The sequence below is a fragment of the Anser brachyrhynchus genome, assembly GCF_964034855.1.
Source record: "Anser brachyrhynchus genome assembly, chromosome: 16".
NCBI lineage: Eukaryota > Metazoa > Chordata > Aves > Anseriformes > Anatidae > Anser > Anser brachyrhynchus.
The window spans coordinates 7,313,403-7,334,579 of record NC_137734.1 but is presented as its reverse complement, the minus strand read 5'-3'; the positions used below and the strand labels follow the sequence as shown (position 1 = coordinate 7,334,579).

At 39.5% G+C, this 21,177-nt stretch overlaps 1 protein-coding gene across 8 annotated transcripts in view; it reads right to left on the bottom strand.

The window, feature by feature from the left end:
• LOC308178753 (uncharacterized protein) overlaps positions 1–21,177 on the bottom strand; it is a 92,436-nt gene that overhangs the window by 25,223 nt on the left and 46,036 nt on the right. For 3 of the 8 annotated variants that reach the window (XR_013939950.1, XM_080557812.1, XM_080557811.1), the window contains exon 3: positions 5,894–5,963. The exons of 3 other annotated variants lie outside the window; for them this stretch is intronic. Coding sequence is in view for 2 of the 5 variants with exons in the window: in XM_080557812.1 (XP_080413938.1) it covers positions 5,894–5,963 (70 nt within the window). In the remaining 3 variants the exon portion in view is untranslated. 2 more of the 8 variants (XR_013939949.1, XR_013939953.1) reach the window with 2 other exon arrangements.

The window sequence follows — 21,177 nt, the reverse complement described above, 5'->3', positions numbered from 1 at the left end:
GTTAGCCCCATGCTTCAGGAGCCAGGGGATCACTGAAGACTTTCAGTTTCCCTGGATAATTTAAAACAAGTCGATCTCTCATAGCAGGGCAGCTGGAAAGCATAAACCACTGAGGTTCAAGATACGAAACGATCTCAGATTTTAAACATCCATTATTTTAAGGCATTCCTATGATTCTGCAGGGTCCAATGCACCAATTTTTAATCCTTGAGGTCTCCAGTGCTAGAACAAAGTCACCTAAAATCTTTCCTGTTTGCCATCTGAAAGCCTCATCCAAAGTCCATTAAAACTGAAAGGGACTGATTTCATTAACTTTTTCAGACTTTGGGGTAGGATTAGAACCCCAAACATACAGAAAAGTTTCAGTGCTATAGGAGAAATCCTGTCCCTTTGGCTTTGGTGCAGACAAAATTTTACCTGCTGTGCCAGTGCTGTCCTGAGCAGGAATGCTTTTTTTCTGAGTTGGGGCCTAAGTGCACAAATCTCCGACACAAACACTAAAGTGTGCCAATTTTAGAAACTTTTAACTTTTTCTCTGAACATTTGTTCCCTAACTCAATCACACATATGTTCTCAGAAAGCAAAAGAGAGATGGGATACAAGTAGAGCCAAAGGGAATGTGTTCAAAAATTTCAGCAAATATTAACAGAATGTATTTATTTATTTGCAGTTCCTGTCTGTCTCAAGCATTAGCAGCAATAATCAAGAGAAATTTCAAGCACAGCCAGCTCCTGATATCATATCTACTAATCGTAGTGTTTATTTTTTCCCATCCTTTCCAGCTCAATCACTGTAGTATATAGATTTAAAATGGACTTTAATTTTATTTTTTATTTTTTGCCAACAAAGTAACTACTTAAGGCAGTTACATTACCTGTGCTCCATATTGTTCTAGGCTGAGTGAAAAGAAAACATGAGTGAAATGATCTTTTAAAGATCACCTCTTAAAATAATGAGAATGCGAAGTTATCTCAGTAGTTCGAGCATGCTGTTTCCATAATTGGATGTTTTGCATACTCCCAGCATTTCAAATATGTTTTTAAGTATAACAATATATTTTTAAAATCTTTGTCCCGTTTGGTGCATAACCACTTGCTTACTCAGCCTTATGTTGATTGGTCAGATTGCTGCTTGCAAATTTGTTGTTTAGCCGCATCTGTTATTTTTCATAGATGTTGTTAATCCCCTGTAATTAATTCTTGGGAGGCCTGATTTTCTCAGACTTCGGGCTTTAACAGAGACCGTTCCTTATCTCACCGGAGGTGCTCAGCGCCAGGCAATTCTGCATCCTAAGAGGGGTACACTGAGTTCAAAGAGGTTTTATTAGCTATGAAACCCTAATTGGATTTGTTGGAACTGATCTGAAATTTGTATATAATCAGATGTGATTAATCTTCTTTCGATACATCCGTGTGCGCAGTATCTGAAGACTAATGATAACCTATTCAATGCTATTACAAATAGCAAAGTATTGATCATCTGAAAGAGGCTTCCTTCTCCCCAGCCTGTCCAAATTACCCTTTTTTGTATATAATTGAATAGACTTTTATAGACCAAAAATGAATAGTCTCACCTTACAGCTGCATCTATGTATAAAAAATAGCTGTTTTGTCTAAAGAATACTTGCTGTAGCTTTATGAGAAGGATTTTTTACTGAACACTGCCCTAAAGAGTTCTTTCTGGGTTGATCTTTATAGGAATCATTCTTTATTTACACCTAACCCTTCAAGTCTTTGGACTCAGAGAGTCCAACTCAAGAGATGTAGGGGTGCTCAGGAGCCCTGAGCTGCCTCTCAAGCCCTCCATGGTCACCTTACAAGGTGCTAAAATTTTCAAGAAATATCAAAAGGCTGATTCCTTTATGGGTAGACCTGCTTAGGTAATGTGGCATGCCACAATAATGCAAGTCTGTGCTGAGAATAATGAGCACTGTACCTGAGAATGACACAGTTATAACTAAAACTTCACTGATCAAGTAGACGTAGTCTTTAAATCAATATAGCACATTACTTTGACAGATATTGAGTCTATATCCTTGCAAAAGGAATCGGTCAGACTTGTTATATAGTGTCAAGTACTAATATTTAATTAGTACTATTAATGTAGTTAGATTAAAAATAACGTGGAAGATTCTCCGCAGGCATAAACATTCATAGCTTCACTGAGAACCAACAAGTTATACTTGTTCACACCAGTCCAGTGAATTAAACAATTCAGTGTAATAAAATATTTCCTACAAAACAGCTTGATGTGAGTACCGTAGAGCACAGCAAAATCCAGAAAGAGCGTGTAGGGCTCAGCCTCCTACAGACTCTAGCGTGACCTCCACCAGGAATAAAGCCAGCCCCTGCTTCTACTGCCAAGAAAGTCTGCTTTTTGGTAAGACCAGTATTTCAATAAGCTAGACCAGACTTTTTTTAAACCAGAAAGAATCCTCTTTACAGTGATTAGGGAGGAAGCAAACTCCCAAAGGGCACTGGAGATGGTCTTGGACAACTACGAGCCAAAGGTCTTGGTCAATTATGAGCCAAACAACAGTCAGATGCTTTTACCCTGAGAGTAAGAGGCTGACAATCACCAAAAAGGGAATAATAAGAACCAGAAGAGTTGCCTGGGCATACTGATTGAGCCAAAAAGAAATGGCACATACATCTTCTACCTCCCCATCTTCCCTGTCTCCAGGTCTCTGTGTCCCCTTGCTTCAGTGCAGGCTGGATCACAAAAGCCTGTTGTTTCCATTATTTTAATCCACAAACAATTGTACAAGCAAAGGCAAATGTGCAAATGAGCTTTCATTTGGCTGCAATACGTGCTTTCATTTTGGGAAGTTAGGAAACGACCCAGTGTGTTGCAACAGATAGAAGTGGCGCAGGAAGAGAGGAGAGCGCGCACGGCTGGCAGGGTGACTCCCGCTTCTCCGCACAGCAAACAAGCCAGGCATGCTGGTGGCATACAGTACTTGCAGATGTAAGGCTGCCAGGTATTCGAACGGGGCTTTCTACAGTACCCACGGGCAGATAACAGCATATTCGTGAAAGTCTCATTTTTTTTTGCTGAGGACTCTGTTCTGCCTGACAATATCGTGGCTTTACTGTAATGACTGAGGCCCAAGTTTTCTCACATCTGTGAGGAGCGCTTAGGCATTCAAGATTAAAAATAAAAATATCACTCTGGGCAGGATTTTAACATTTTTTGAGAGAGTGTGGGATGATGGGTGGGTGGATTAGATAGTAATCAGTTGAATAAACTCAGCTGAGCTTTGAAAGTTAAACTTCAAGCTATACAGGAAGATTTGCATGGTGGGACATAACAAGTTTAATTGTGCCTAGCATGGTCTGCTTTTATTAAGGTGTACGCATATAAATGCACTTTTATGCAATCATTTTTATGAAATATCCAAGCGCTTTAAAAACATATACCTGATTTAATAACATGCTTGAGAATTCAAGAGATATCATTGAGAGATAGGAAACTAAGGCACAGAAGGGTTTGGTTAAGTAGAAAAATAAAAAATGCCACTTTCAGGAATTAAGTGACTGAAATTTGTCTTATTGGTTACTGCCAATGTAGTGGGAAGCATTTCTTTATAAATATAAATGTCATTACAGAACATAAATACCCACTAACAAAACACATAATATTTTGATATGATAAGGCTTGTTTCCCTTTGTTACACATTTTGCATAGAAGCACGCACTGCGTTTGTGCATTCAGATGCGTATGCTATACTTAGCAGAGTCTTTTATCATACACTCTTTTTCTGCCTGTCTCTTTCCCCACATAAAGATTCAAAGAAACATCTTTCCATAGCGTGAAAAGAAGTAAATAATGATATGCTATCGAGGAAGAAGCGTTCTCCTAGCGGAGACAGTTTCTTTTCAGAAACACTAAAACCAAACCTCTATTGAATTCTTGCTCATAGCTTCATATCATTGCCTTTTTTTTTTTTTTCCTCTGCCTAGAATTGCATATGCTGACACAGAATCATACAATGTGCTTTATAGTTGTACAGTCTGGCATTTATTCCTGAAAGCTGAGGAGATTTAATTTCTAATGTAAGTGTTTAGATCACAATTTAGTAGGTGACTTCTTAGAAAGAATTTATTTTGTTTCACAGGTTTATGGGTCTTGGAACTTCACATAAGTCTACAGTTCGTTTCACCACAGACATATGAATTTATAATTGAGGATGCTTCTCTGCTACTGATGCATAATCAGGCTGGGTAAATGTTCTAGTGGAAACAAAATATTCCAGGAATCTTAAACATTCAGTAGAAAGATAGGGTAAAAGAGCTTTACTAATACCAGTGGAAGAGTGTGGTACACTAAGCATTTCCAGTAAAATAAAAATATGTTTATGCTAACTGCAAACTATGCATTTTCCTTAATAGCACATCCTTTCTTAAGCCCAGTGGAAAACCAGGCAATGTTTTAAGTTTGCCAGATGTGGCAGGTCTTTACTAAATGTTGCATTGCACTGTTACAAGCCCTTGCTTGTGTTAACTTGTTGTGTTTGAAAGCAAATTTGCAAGCAAGTGGAACTTGTATCCCTATCTGTCAATAATTCCTCATCACACTCAACAAAAAGTCGCTGCTTTCCTTTTTCCCCGCCCCCTGAATGTGAAATTGCAGTAAATCAGTCAACAGCACTGTTTAGCATATAAAGCAGAAAACTTCAAAGGAAAGCAGCCTTTTCTCTCCACCTATGAAATTCCAGACCATGCTCCTAAATTCAGGGAAATCTACTCGTCCTTTCTACTTACAATTCAGAAAGCCTTAGTGATGCATATTAAAGGGCTGCTGTCAGCTTACATTGTTTAAAAATGGACTGATTAAAAAAACATTTGGGTAAAGCACCCTTTATATACTGTGTGAGAAACATACTCATCTGGTAGTGCTGCTCTCTTGCAGCCCACAGAAGACTGAATTATACTGGCTGACAATCCATTCCAAATTTTAAATATATTTTTATTGTTTGACTTTAGGAATGCTATTTCAACATTTTATCCCCTTTTGCTAGGACTTTCCTTAACATTTATTCAAAAGAAGCACAGACGTGCTCAGTCCCATTCCTTGTCTTTCCACGTACCCGTCTGTCTCGTATTGAATCTCTAGCTTTGTAGATAGCTCTAGCTTTCTAGTTTTGAATCACTAGTAAAATTATTTTTTCCTCCAAAGTGCAGAGGAAGTCTTGCCCGTGTTTTTACAGCACATTATGTTCATCTGTATCTTGCATAACATGATGTTACATTGAGGTTCTATTTCTTGTCCAAACACAAAAGAAACAAACAAACAAAACTCTTATCCAGCTTAAATGATACTTTCACATCAGTACGTTTGACAGTTATACTGTATGTTTTCTCCAGCAATAGAGCTGGCAAGACATTCCTACCCCTTTTCCACCCCCTTCCCTCCACCCTTTCCCACCATTGCCGCACTTCACCACTCTGTAATTTATATAGATAAAAAATGTCTATAAGCTTGTGTTGTAACCCAGATCATCCAAATTACCCAGTAAAGTGAATTTCTTCCCTGAAGCAAACATATCCTCGAACCATGGTTTGAGAATCCCCTGTCCCCACTGCTAACCATCCCGATAGCTAAGGAGAACAGTCTTTACCAAATTAAAAGATGGCTATTTTCTGCTGCTGAAATTAATTTCTTTACATGGAATCAGCATGAGGTCTATGCAACTGCTGAACCCTGATTATATTAGATTTCTTCACTCTTATTTTAACCAGTTAATTATCACGAACAATTTCCCTCCTGCTTCGTTGTGTGTGTTTAAGAGATGCAGGAAGTAAAGGTATCAAGAATTCCTGCCGTTGCACCGCAGGCTTCTGCTGGAGAACTGCTTAAATCTGGGCTTTATGTCTACATTACATTAACAAACCTCGCATTTGGATGCGTTGCCCTTTCCCAGGATCTCGTATGTAGCTTTCCGTCTGCCTGATCCACATTCACTGAAATCAAAAGAAAAACTCCTGTTGACCTCAGTGGTTTTGAGGTTGTGCATTGGGCAGACTGAGAGATGAGGGAAAAAGAAAAAAAAAAAAAAAAGGAATAATCATTACACAAGGGACCTAAAAGAATATACTTCAACATGTCTTATTTTGACCAAAAAAAAAAAAAAAAGTCTTTTATTAAAAAATAACAGCCTGAAAATCAGAGGTTTAACAGGGGCTGTGCTCTTTCACTAACATACCTAATAAACTCAGCATGGTTCAACCTTCACATGTACTTATTCATAACAAGTACTACGATGTTAATCATGGCTATCAATGCAAACAACTCCTACCTGTTACTCACAGGGCTGCATACAGAACTTGTTTTCTGAACAGCATCTAAATTAGTTGGATGCTGAAAGCCATAAATGAGAAATTCAGAATTATTAGAGTCAAGCAACATAGCTATGTTTGTGTATTTGTTTTTGAAAGTGAGCTTCAACAAGGGTAAATGATGCTGGGTTTAGGGAATTAAGGACATCACCAAATCTCTAAGCAGGCAGTACGATGTAGCAGTTAGGCCAGTCTAACAAACTACTCTTTTTCATGCCAGTTAGCCATTAGGCTAGCTTAACCGTAACGTTAAATTGCACTTTACTTACTGCATATTTTAGCCTATACAACACAACGGGAAATCAAGATAGTAGATAACGTGCAGTTATAGCAGCACTGCTTCAAGTTCAGACCATACAAGTACCTGAATTAACTAATTGAAGTGAGCGTTAGATATGTCAACACAGCCTGCAATCATGCCTCCAATTGCAATATAGACACAGGCTGAGGGCTGATGTTCAGAGCAGATACAGCTGTAGCAGTTTAAGAAGTTACTGCCTCCAGCTGTTTGTGACTGCCCAGCGTGTGAGGTTCCCACCTTTCCAGCAAGGCAGGGGAGCACGGGTGCAGGTACCTCAGCACAGGGCGGTCTCCAGTGGAGGCTGTTTCCCTGCTGGAGGATGGACAGACCTCCATGCTTCGGTGTGCCCAGTTAAAGATACGTATATTTTAGTAAACTAATTTCAGCTGTGGGAGCATATGTTAAATGACTGCAGCGATATTTGTTGTTGAGCCATAGCACTAGCACCAACAAAGGCTGGGAGAATACCTCATTTATTGGGATTTGCAGGAATGGTGGTGGCAGCTGTTATACAAAATATACCAGAGGAGTCTGTTTTCAAAATGCACCAGACCAAAAAAGTCCAAGAGTTCAGAATCTTATCTTTGATGAAAAAGAGCTGCCTAGTGATTCACTCCATTGTCATTCTGCAAAATGTTGCTCTTGGTACATATCTGTGTGGAGGAAGACACAAACTGCTCAGTGACTCATCGTGTCTGTAAAGAAAGGTGAGTATAGCTCGTGTGTCTGTCTGTGACTGTCTGTGCAGTACAGACTTCAGCAATACTTACTGACAGAGACGTTTTAACAACAAAAAAAAAAGTCTTTTCAATACACTACACCCTATTGCCTAACAAGTTGTATAATTTCATAAGCTAAAATCTGTTTGTAATCAAGTACTTCTGCTCTATCCATTGATCTTCCTTAAACTAATCTTGTGTATGTTTTAAAAGAACTCTGAATTATTTTTCCTTCCACCACATTAAAAAGGTACATGAAGATTTTATTTGCTATCCTACTGTCTTGGTAGTCTTTAATAAATCATAAATATTTGCTTTAGCAGATGGTGATGTTTTACCCTTCATCATAGATCCTTAAATAGGTTAAGATGATGTTGTCAAACCCAGGGGAATTAAAGAACAAGTCAGACACACAGTAAACCTTATGGTCTGTGACAAATCAATACCTTTCTTAATCTCCATAAACATAGGGATTTCTACTATAAAAAGCTAATATTGGGAATTCCTGGTCTCCCTTCTGATTTTGATGCTGAACTACAAGGACAAGGTCTTGATTATCTCTCATTCTTGTCATTCTTTGTTTGTACAAGGAAATTGGTTATGAAGCAGCTCCTGTGCACTATGCTAACAGGATGCTACCACCCTATACTTATGTCCTAAAGCTGATCTGACATGTGGGTCCAGACCACTGTCTGCTTCTGAGCAGTGCTCCATCCCAGAGAAATCAAAATCAGAGACTTAAAACTTGCTGCTCCCTCATCCTGAGAAAGTCTTAGCCACGAAGTCAATGGTTATTCTGTGAGCGGTGCCATCTCATTAAACAGCATACGTTCGTCGGCCATCAGTCTGGTCAGGAAGCCTGTCCCCCTCTCCAGTTGGTTCACAAAGTTCCTACGTGCAGTGCAAGTATTTTGCCATCAGTATCCCATTCTCTTTAACCAACCTGAGCCGGACCTACAACCTATGCTTTTTTCTATGTCATCATCAAATTGAAATATTTACTCTGCATTGTATTTGATTGCAGTGGCCGTTAACTATTACGATTTGGATTAAATGCAGAAGCCAAATCAGCATGAGTAACTCTTTCCACCTGGGATAAACCATCTGCATTACCCAAGCAGGCAGTTTCAGTGGCTTCAGTTTCAGTGCAGCATCCAGGATGACAAGTTCATTTTTCTCAAACCACAGGTCCACACTCTACTGCTCTTTTAAACATCAAGAAGAAGGCAGTTCACAAAGCTGTTGCCAAGTGAAACAAAGCAAACCTTTCCCATGAGTGCAAACCAAAGGTTTAAAAAAAAAAAAATGTATCTGTAAAGACTTTTTTGTTGTTGTTGTTTTAAAAAAACTTTTACCAGGTATGCTACATTAGCCTTTGTACTTCTCTTCCCCCACCCCCAGGTTAGGTGTTCCCAGGATTAAAAATAAAACCTGAAATAATTGTTTAATATATTAAAGATAGCTAAAACCATGCCTAAGGATTGTAAATCAAAGACAGATTCCTGTTCCCGTCACCTAATCCTTCTCAGAAATGGGAGAGAAAAATCTGATGGTGGGTGGGCAGTAAGGACCAAACCAGAACCATATTTTCTTACTTTGTTGGATAAATGCCAAAACCTTTTGATTGAGCAGCTCGGTGCTTTGCAAGACCCTCAGTCAAATGCTTCCTCCCCCATCTGCCAGCAAAGTTCCAACAGCCTTAAATTGCTGAGTGCCATCAAATTAATCCAGCCTGGCAAACCCAGCCCTGTAGGATGCTAAGTACAGGTGAAAAACCCAACCATTCCCTCATTTTAGGAGTAAATGCTTATCAATCATTCAAAACTCTGAATGACAAAATATATTTTGATCTCATAGTCAAGCGAAAATAACCCCAATAGATCTGATCTTCTCAGAAGGGTAATAATGGGACAGCCTCAAATGAGGTACAGTTTGGAAATAGTTACTGTTGGTAGGATTGTAACACGATAAAACCTCGCCCACATGCACAATCCAACAGGCACTGAAGGAGCGGTACATGGGCAGACCCTCTCCTGTGCAGGGGCTGAGAGCATCCCGGGGGGGTGGATGTGATGGAGAGGTGCCAGGGCCTCGGCTGCCCTGGTCAAACCTGGCTGTAGCTGTGGATTACAGCCCTAAATCTTTGGAAAGCTGGAGCAATAAAATATATCAATTCGCGGTTCAATGTATGTGTCTGACACTGGCCATCAGCGGTGACACACAAAATCAACCAGTTTATTACTTAGACTTCCCCCACACCCTGTAAGCAAGAGAACTTTGAAGTAATTTGCTCACGGGCAATATTATCTTTAAAGTCTGCTCTGAACTCAACTCATTCATGTTCTGTTCCTATGTGAACACTTTAAATACAGCATATAGGTCTCACTCTCCCCTCCCCAAAGTGACAAACAGTAATGATGGCTTGTGAAATCCAATTTTGCATTTTACTTCAAAGCGTTTTATTTCATAAGCTCCTGAAGCTTTTTGTATTGATCCCAGTTAAGGTCATCTATCTGCCAGTTTCTACTAGCCTTTTCTTCACTGCTAACTGTGGCAGGTCTGCCACCGAAGAAAATATGAAACCTGACAAATGGAAACATCCAGAGAACTTCTGAAGAAGTGTATATGTCTGTGTTCTGTGGAGAAAGACATAAATCCAGGTTTATATAGTGATACATTTTAGGTATGTAGAGACAGCTAAAATGTACCCAATACAGACAGGACCAAAATGAATGTACATTCTATTATATATTTCTCACAAAACAAGCTTATATACATTTTACAGATGATACAGTTTAGACACGTGAAAATATAAATAGGTATAAACCAAAAAAAAATAAAATAAAATTGAACTCAAGCACGCAAAATTTAAAGTCTTCTTAGAAATGTATGTCACCAGAATATCTGCCAGGATATAGAAAAAAATAAATCTTTGTATAAATTATTACCAGTGCTACTGAAGGACCATACCAAATTGTTCTGACTTCCCAACAAATCAGAATAAAATGCCTTTTGAACTAGATGGCAATCCATTGAATTGGAATTATAAATTAGGGCTACAACTGCCATGTCTGGCAGAGATTCAAACCCTGTAAAGTCACCTTCCGAAACTGGGCACAACCTCTGATTTCTAAGTAAAAGGTGCAATGATTTGGGCTGCTTCTTTTGGTTTTTCTCATGTGTCACAAGACCTCCAGAGGGAAACTGGAAAGGCAGTAAGACTTCCAGCACACCAATTTGCCGACGTCCTACTGCTGGTAGGAAATGAGCTCGTTGTAAAACAGCCCCACATGGGTCAGCAAGGCAAGGCTCCGGCACTGCCAGGAGAGAGGGCTGGGTGGCAAATATCAAATCAAACCTGATCCCTTCCAACACAAGGAGCTGAGCTCTGAGGCGCTGGTTCACATCTCATCCCTGTGACTGCACGAACACACCGTTGCCTGTTAGAGCTCTCTCTTTTTTTTTTTTCCTTTCCATTGGGAAGACAGGAAATGAGAAAGACAAGCAGCAAAAGTCATGCACACAAAAGAGCCTATTTCAGCCCCCTCCTACGCTGGCTCCTCAGCTTTTTAGTAACCCTACAGCCAAGCTGGTTTTAAAATGCCTTCTGTTACTTCAGTTTCCTAACAAATACTCTTGAACCGGTGTGAATGGGACCAAAACACCACCATTCAGACCAATGATGTGTCTTTCAGTTTGTCTAGACATGATGCGTATTGCAGCTATGTGCAACTGCTCGGTGCAAATCACATTAGTGGGAATATTTGTGAACTAGGGACTTTCTCAAATGCTAGCAGTAGCTGAAATTATGCTGGGGTTTGATAACTGGGGGCCTGAAAGCAGGAAGTTCATCTTAAACCTGAAAGATGAGACTCAGTGTAATTACTATGTTGTGGCTGAAAAGCCTGTAGAGAAGAGATATTGGTTGGATCATAAGAGGAGAGCCAGGTAATTAGAGAACAAAGTGCAGCAGGTGGGAGAAAGTGTTATGGTCTTTGTAAACCAGTGACGGGAAGCTCGCATGTGGGAGAGCACTCGACACGGGCAAGGAAGAAGTTTACACTCTGCATGAAAATACATTATTACCAAATGATATGATGAGATTAGGTGCTCGCTTTTTATTGGGGAGCTCTTTGAGATCTGGTCCTAGTATTTGTAACATCTTCTTGATGCCTTGTTTTAAACTCAGCCTCTGTGGGATACAGCAAATGTAAATAAAATTACCTCAGAAATGAAAGAGTCTCTATTTGTGTAATATTTGTAGCTGTTTGAAATACTTTTTATGTCTGTGTTTATTTGATTCTAACTTGACATGGCAATTACTAAGAGTAGCATTTAAATGACTAAAGCATTTGCAAAAGAGACTGCCTGAATCTCCATTTCTTTAGAGAAAACAACAGCATAAGCTTCACAAGTGTTGGAACATCTAAACTGGACCTTCTGTCCTAAAAAGTGCAATTATTTCCTGCTAATTTGTAAGAGGTTTTCTAAGGAAAAGTCCTTTGCAAAAGGTTCTCAAATAACAAAGTCACTGATCTCTGTTGGATTATTCTGTTTGCTGCAGTCTGTTACACTAAACACATACTCCCAGACAGGTTATACAGCTCTAGGGGCTCCCTTATTTAAATATTCTCTGCCTGCAGTTGATATTTCTCTGCTTTTATAGTGTTGTAATGCTGCATTCTTTCAAGATCACTCAGAGTTGAATCATACTTACACTGTATCACTTTAATAACAACAACAAAAAGCCTAATTACAAAATACGTTTTTTTTTTTCCATTTTATCTGAGACAAACAACAGAAATGGAAGGATAAGTTCAGTATATTAAGATAATGTTATGCCATTTTTTAAAATGCAACCTAACCCTCTGTATCATATTTCACAAAGGAAAATAATCCATTGTCTTCCCAAAGACAATGGCTCTGACTGTACCTTCTTGTACAGCAGAAGGAACAGCAATCCCAAAATTATCCTAAATGTTCCACATGCCTATCGATTCCTTCAAGTTACAAGAGCTAAACAAAGACAGAGAATCACACTCTGACCCTTCTAAAAACATCAAAGTGTCAAAATATCAGTCCTGAATCTCCCCCACAATCCAACCCGTGGCGATTATATTACAGTGCAAATGATTATTCATAATCTGCACTGAAACTACAAATTATTTATCGATTTTTCTCTAATATTATCAACTTCTAAAGAATAATTACTGGTGTAATAGTTAGCCAAGTTGTTATGAGAATTGTAAGCCCTTTTGGTTAATGCATGGCATATGTCTGAGGCATTCAGCTAATTCACATATCTGTCTGCACTATTAATAGAGAAGGTTACATGCCAATTATCCAGGGTTCAATCAGCCTGTTAGGATACAATAGCTGCAGTGTTCACACACTTGATGTGCCACATTCCTCACAGACATTATAAGCAGCTGGTCCAGATAAGACCACTGGGGCTTTAATATTTAGGAATCACTCCTTAGTCCAACCTGGATTGCAATTTTTTTATTGTTACATTAACTGAGGTTCCTTTGTTATCTCTAATCTCCTTTTCTTATTTTTAGATTCAGCAGTATTGAAGTCAACAGACATTTCCCTCCTGTTAGGAGGGAAAACAGACCATTGTAAATGGCTGTAGCGAACCCGTAGACACAATAGATTCTGGAGTTCTCCAAATTCCCCCAAACTAACAGCATTCTTCTGTCGCCAGGAAGCATGTTAATACATCCCGTATCACCCGAATCTGCAAAAGGAGCATATTGGAAAGGCTGTTCCATACTAAACGCTTTATCTCATTTAATTATTTTGCCTGCTTTACTTAAAATCACAAAATAAAAATAAAAAACCAAACATTAAATTAAGATGTTGCAATTTCTACAGCATTGCGTACTGTATAATTTTGGGGATAGTAACTTTGGAAGAGGTATTCTCCATTTATTTAATTTAGCTAAAGGTAAGGAACAGAATGCAAACAGCCAATTTAGAGTGCCACGTTAGTGAAGCCACTGTGAGCTCGATTGGGGATTTCACCACATGAAAACCAGACATTCATCTGTTCCCATGGAGATACTCCTTCTCCCAGTCAATCAGGGAGCTGTTCAGGTCAAACAATAGGCAGTGGTTCCTTTTCTCATCTTACAAATAGATACCCCCTCCCTCCTCCTATTTACGGGTATTCTTGGTAACATTTAAACACCTACGAAGCAAGAAATTATATTTTCAAATGATTAGAAAAAAAATGTTTGCTGAGATTTTTCAATCTTACAAAAAATTTATAGAGGTCCGAATTAAATAAACATGTAGACCATGTTGGACGTTTGCACCCTAAACTTACATGTACCCTGAACTTTTTTTCAACAATATTTGTATGAAGATAAAATTAAGCTTGTCTTCACAGGACTTGAACATAACTAGTTGCCAGGCCATTCCAAAAATGTGTGAAAGAGACGGAGATAATTACATATAACTTTTCAGTTGTTGGAACACAACAAAAAGAAAGACAGCATAGAATAATTCTGGGAAAAAGGCAAAGTGTGATTACTTACAGAGCCAGTATCTACTTCCTAAAAGTGAAAAGGAAGGAAGGAAAGAAAGAAGGAAGGACAGAACACAGTTGTACAACACAGAACAGAAAATGGAAACAATGATTTTAACAATGCTGCTCCTGATGAGGTATTTAGGGCAGGCCAAGGGACACCAATCAGAGCAGATGAGTTGGATGCTTCCACACCAGCTTGGTCAATATAATAGTATGTTTTTTCCTCACTTCTGTGCCTTTTTTTTTTCCTCCCCCACTCTGTATAACCGTATAAATACACATATAATTTATATAAAATGTTTAAATGCACAATTTTATATCTTATTATGTAGGAAACTACGGGATCCTACAGTATTTCTACAGTTGTAGAAATACTACTAGAAATTTCTACAGTTGTAGAAATACTACCCTGTATTTCTACTCTTCAAAAAATGTTACCTTAGAGATTATCAGGTATTAAATCTTCCTCTCTCAAAATACATCTGTGTTATTTAGCTTTGCAAATGTCCTAACAGTGGAGCATGCACAGTAACTCCACTTGAGGAAGAGCACTCCTGAAACCAAATTTTTAATACCCTCCTTCCCCTTGCTGATAACTTCAGAACATGTAGACCATTTTCAGCAGAGCTGCTGAAATTTCTTAATTAATGTCTTGATTAATTCATCACAGTGATGATTAATCCCGTGTTTTATTTTTATGCAAATGACTTGGCAGAGGAGAGAGCACCCAAACCAAAGCAAGGGCAGGTAAAATTTCATTGTTATTTAACCAGCAGATACCTAAGCAGCACATAACCTCCACACAACCTGAACATGGTGTTTTCTGCCCAGCCAGCTGGCAAAATAAAGACAGATATGGAGAGAGAAGGTGCATTGCAATTGCATGCAGAGCTTATTTCACAGAGTGGGAATCAGAATAAACTCGTGATGTTGGCAAGACAGAAGGATATGAGGATATTATTGTTATCCGCAGGTTCATGCTGTGCTTGGGACTACATTAAAACACGACTGCATAGGAAACTTAGGTTCATTACATCTCAGATAAGACACAGAGTTTGCTCAGAAGTCTGAAAAGCAGTCGCAGAGCTTTGCATGTCCACGTGTAAAAGTTAAGTGCCAGATACAGCCACCCTGCTACCTGCCTCAGCGGCCGTGCCTGTGTCACGGCAGCACCAGCACTCCATCACTTGCTAAATATGAAGGTACACGGGAACTGCCCAGCCCAAGGGAAACCAGCAGCGGCTGCACAGATCCCGCACTGCTGTCCTCCGAGGCCCTCCTCAAACACCATCCCCGCTGCGAGGCAGCAGCATCTGCTCAGCTGGGCCGCGGCCACAGCTCCTCAACCTCTCGCTGTCCTGTTGGGCTGCCCCTTGTCTTGGGCACTAATTGTCTCCTGCTCTTAGAGGATAAACTCTTTAGGAATTGTGAGTACACAATGGCTGCTTTATGAGGGATTCATAGAGGGCCTCTCGGCATTACTGTATTACAGATGCTAAATGAAGGTAAGCGGGGTGTGTGGAGACGCCAGCTATCCCTTACAATGTATGCCAGCGTCCTCCCATGCAGCCGTGTAGGGTTTCAAAGGACATTAACCAAACTAGACACGTGTTTAAAGCAAATCCCAAAGTGCTATTTTCCAACACGCTCTCTTAAGAAAATGCTCGGAAATAAATCTCGCAGAGTAAGGAGAAGATTTTTGTTCAAATGAAATCACGAAGAGATCTTGAAAAAAAGGTCTCGTGAAAAAGGATTCACTCTCAGCTCACCGAATAAGAATAGAACAGGAAACTGCGAGTGATACTGGTAGGTTGGATTGTGCGATTAAGTAACTACCCTCCTCTTTAATGAAGTCACTCAAGTACAACCGAACAGCAAAGCAGTAAAGTCAATAGAGTTAAACTCTTAACTTTAAACAAGCCCGGCCAGTTATACAGCTTCTCAGAAAACTGCATTTAGGTCTCCACACGGAGAGATTTCAGTTCTCTGAACGACTGGGCTAGGACAAAGAAACGTGCTCGATGAAACTGGTCATGGACCAACTGTGTAAATAAACTGGGAGGGGGATAAATTATAAAATCAAAGATAGTTAATAAACAAACAAAATTCAATTTCACACTACAAATGTAACTTGGTATTAACTACCCTTTGTGCCATTTAGCGAGAGCACAGTGACTACCTCTTCTTGTCAGTGATTTCTCACCTATTGAAAGAAACATTTGCAAGTGACTTACCCTTTGAAACACACAATCCTTCTGAAAAGGGACTGATGGGCTGGCACCTGTCGTTAAAACTCTTTTATCTATTGAATAAAGCTTGACTGAATTAACCGTTTTAAAGAGCTCTCTGTTTTCACATACTGTAGTTAACCCATTAAAGGAACAATTTTATCACTCATGACTCTCTCTACATTTTTTTTTTTAAATCTTTCCTCCCCGTTTGGAAGAAACAGTCCTGCGCGAAAACAAACTACTTCCCATAAATGCTTAGCAATGCTGAGCTCTCTGTTACATCCTACATCAGCTTATTCAGACTGAATAGTGAGTAATTTGGGGTCACGTATTCCTCTTGTGTCTTGATGTAAAGCTAAGAAATTAGATCATGACCTTTCATAACAGAAGTGTGGTAAACAGACACTGTGTCTGGCTTCACTGTCTGCATCTCTAGGGATATAAGTGAAAACTCAAATAAATATGTGTATGTAAATGTACATATATAATAGAAAAGATTCTTTTAGATGATATTTTATACTAAGGTTAAATATCATTATCAACATAGACAATGTATCATGAGTCTTATTTCCTTTTACTTCTTTCATGAAATATTTCAAGTACTGCGTAGGTTTACAGACAGCAGAAACTGTTTAACTGGCTACAGCAAAGCAGGAGGATCTGACAACCATGAAAAGGAAGTTGCATGTCATATTAAAAATGAGCTTGAAATGTCTGTAGTATTAATAGACAACAGAAAAAGGGAAAGTAGCAAAAAAAATATTACCTAAAAAAAAAAGTACTCAAACTAAAAGCAAAACTTTGAAAGAGCTAGATCTTCTATTTAGGGCTATAGCTAATAAAAAGAAAAGGAAATCAGTGGACTAATTGATCCTAGAAGCAACCTGAACCCTTGTTAGGGATTTTATGATTACAAAAGAGACTGGAGGGAACTCAGGCACAAATAATCAGTACCAAGAAACAGGTCTGAGCTGGAAATCTGAAGAGAAACTCTGATTTCACTTAAATAAATAGGAACATACCTATTTCTTTCACTAGGACTAAGATCTCAGCCTAGGTGGTTGACTCATTTCTGTACTTCCTGAAGATTTACTACCCCAGCATAGGAAAAACTAAAATGACTGTTTGACCCAAACTGAACTGGTGGAAGTCGTAACATTCAACAGAAAAGCATCTATTTAATGGAAGGAAACAGGCACCATCATCAGGGACAGCAAGCTGGGTTTTGCCAGGTGCAGTATCTTAAGCCATTGATGATGCCCTGACCTAAAACTACAACCGCATAGGAAGTGTGGGTTCCCAGCCTTTCCTGTGCTCAGGGCATCCAGACCCTAAAAGAAGTGAGCAAGAATGAAATCAGCTGCCAGCAGAACACATCTGTTCTTTTTACATAATATTTGCATTTTTATATTGCTCTGCTGCAGCAGATTAGTTGCAGGAGTGTGGGATGCATGCATTAGTTGAATGATGAAGTGGGGGGCTAAACTGCAGAGGCCCCAACCCACACACCACCAGTGATTCATAGGAATTAATTCTTGTATGCAGATTTTCTGATTTTTACTATTCCACTGTCTGGGAAATTCTGGGGAAAGCCTAATCCTTTGGCATCAGAAGAAGCCAAAAAAAAGATGCATTAGAAGATTTTGGAAGAAATCTTTGGAGGAAATTCTTTACTAACAGGGTGGTGAGGAACTGGTACAGGTTGCCCAGAGAAGCTGTGGATGCTCCATCCCTGGAGGTGTTCAAGGCCATTCTGAATGGGGCTTTGGGCAGCCTGGGCTGGTGGGAGGTGTCCCTGCGATGGCAGGGGGTAGGAATTAAATGAGCTTTAAGGTCCCTTCCAACCCAAACCACTCTATGATTCTATATAATCAATGCCAGGTAGTTCTTAGGAAATCCAGCAGTGAATCGGGACCTCATGAGAGTCTTAACACAGACTGAAGAGTCCTGTCCTAGAGGGACCACAGTTCAGAGAATACAGGGCTCTAAATATTAAGCAACTTACTGTGGTGTGATTTCTTCAGGAGACAGTGAAGAAAATAGCACCTACAGGACAAATAGTATGGTATGTGTGCTTTCCAGTGACATGAGACTTTACAGATCACAGTTTCTTCAGCACGGAGTTTTCACTGACCAAGCTGAGATGTTGAGGAGTCTCAGGCTGAGTAACATAAATATGCCCCGAAATGAGCAAATGGGGCTGACAGACACCTTATTCACATGCTGATGTGCTGTTTGTGCAACCTCTAACTTTAGAAATGATTCAAACAATAATACAAAGTGTAGAGGCATGGTGAAGAAGTATGGTGGGGACTACAGCCCATGGACAAACAACAGACCTGATGGGTGCTCTTGGTTTAGAAGAATATGTAAACAAAATGGCCATAAAACAGCCATAGAGCTTACACGTCCTACATGTTTATCTAAGCATAACTGCTCTGTGGAACAACCAAAACACAGTGTATGCAGGAAATAAAGCTGTCTAACAGGATGTTATCAGAAGGAAATAAAATAACTCAGTTTCTCAGCTGTGCTTATTGCTAGTTACTATTCATTTTCCTGAGTATACACAACTGAGTTCTTTAACATGGCACTTAAGCAGAATGCTGTGACACACTCATCGATTTGCTTTCAGGCAAAAAAGGTAGTAGGTCTATTAGATGACTAATTAGTACATTTAATTATAAAGCAAGCTGATTGCAGTAAGAGCATACTCACCCAAAAATATAATGAATGATATCAAATGATATCCACCAACTCTTTAAACTGAGATAATAGCCTAAAGAGACTGAGGATATTACACAGCAACAAAACAAAACAAACAGCACCCAAAGAGCTCCTCATTTCCTCTGAGGCCTTGGCCCGCTATTTGGAAATGTGGAAAAACATATTTCTAAGATGAATGACTTTTGTTACTGCAGCAGGAGGACATGGTTATATGAGCACCACGAACACGAGAAGAGAAAGAGGCAGTGCTGACATGTGCTGATTTTCATCACATGCATGAAAGTGATTCTTGTAAATACACTTGCATGAAGAAATTAATACCACCTCAGATATGTCACTGATTGGAGTCTCATATCTGAAGCCTGAAAGTTACACCGAGGGACTTTTTATTCTAATTATTTTCTCACCTCATAATTGCAGTTTTTGTTGAAAAAAAAAAAGATTGCTCTTCTGCTGAATTTTCTCAAGCTGACTCGCCGCTCATCAGTGATCATTTGGAAGGCTGTTTTCTATTCAGCTGTTTTGTGGGGTGTTTATTTTTGTTGTTGTTGTTTGTTTGTTTTGTTTGTTTGCTTTCTAATTTGCACACCTGAAACTCCGTCAGTCAATAAGCTGACACACCAGCCCTGACTCAGCCCTCAAGCACGTCAGTGTGTCTTGGGTGTGACTCCACTGAAGTCAATCCAGTATAAAATTAAACCAAAAGTGTGTGAAGGGGACTGCGAGTGCCTGATGCAGCCAGCCAGGGTGACACAATGGACCCCAGCCCGCTCAGGAGGTGCTCTCCGTGGCTTTGGGTGGGGACAGGGGGGTGCACAGCCCCTAAGCCAAGCAGAAGTGTCCCCAACCTCCCCGAGATACGGAGCACTGTGAGGAGCTGAGCTTTCAAACCCAGAGCTTGTCACCACTACACACCTAAGAGAAACTAACAGAGAGCAACAAAGCCTGCTAAGCTAAAAAAAAAAACAACAAAAAACACAACAAAAAACAAACAAACAAACAAACAAAAAAAAACCTGTAAAAGGTCAGGGACAGAGAAAACGCAAATTTGCCAAGTCCTGCTCGCCTGGTGGCAGACACCCTCAGTTTTTGGTTTCATCTTTAGGCAGCTGTAAAAAACAAGACCCCTCCCTCCTCCTGCCTCTCGATGAAGGCGTTTTCTGTGCATTTCGCTGGGACATTCAGGATCTTCCTCATTCCCAGCGCCGCAGCGGGATGCCCCGGAGAAGCGGGATCCAATTAAGGTGGGGCCCAGCCTTACCCAGAACATTGGCTTCATGGGAGAGGCAATGACACTATCGAGCTCTTGCAAAATAATTAAGGAAACTGTTGTTAATACGAGAGGCCACTCCTGGCTGTCAGGGGATAAAAAAAAAAAAAAAAAAAAAAAAAAACAACTTTCATTTAACAGCAGAAGAAATAGGAAGGTTATTTTAGTTTAGGCATGCCAGTGTAAAACTGTAAACATTTAAACTTAGACTTGCTTTGAAGGACATAGAAACAAAATAGGAATCACATCTTTTCATGAAATTGTTGCCTAAATTGTTCCTGTTTTCTGGTCTGCTGTTGCTCAGGCCCCTGAAAATTTGACACCAGAAACAACTCTCGAGAATACAGCTTTCTACTTATAGAAAGGCTATATATGTTCCCCACAGAGAGCTGAACCTAAAGCTGAGAGCATGCTCTATATTGCTATTAGATTGTCATCAGTGCTTGCACTGGGAACTGGAATAGGAAGAGTATGCCAATTTTTTTTATTTTTTTATTTTTTATTTAATAAAACCCAGTGAACCATGTGCTTAAAGTTAAGCACATGTTTAAAGTGCTTAAGGAAATAGAAATGGCTTAACGTATGTCTTTGGAGGGACAGAGTTGATAAAACAGATTATAGTTTTACCACAGAACTGACACAAAAATGGATTCAAAACCTCTTTTGAACTAAAACCAGCTATAATACAATCTTTGTCTACACCAAAGACTTCTGGCTTAGTAACCAGCAGACTGGATTTTTATTACATAAATTTCCCCCAGAAATGTTAACTGTGCCCTCATACCATTTTCGTTAGCTCTTCTGAAAACAAATCATAAAGTCTTATTTATAATGTTCTGACATTCTCGGTACAGCCCAAGCAGTGAATTTGAACCACTCCAGTTATATTAATGTAACTTCATTGATGACTATTCATTTTGGAAAACAGACAGCCAAGCAAGTACAGTTGTGTAAGAGTAATTCAGTAAACGAGACAAATTGCCCATGTAGGCAAGCCCACATGACTTTTAGTCCTGGCATATAATCTCCTAGGGCTGGCCAACAAGGTTTCTGGGG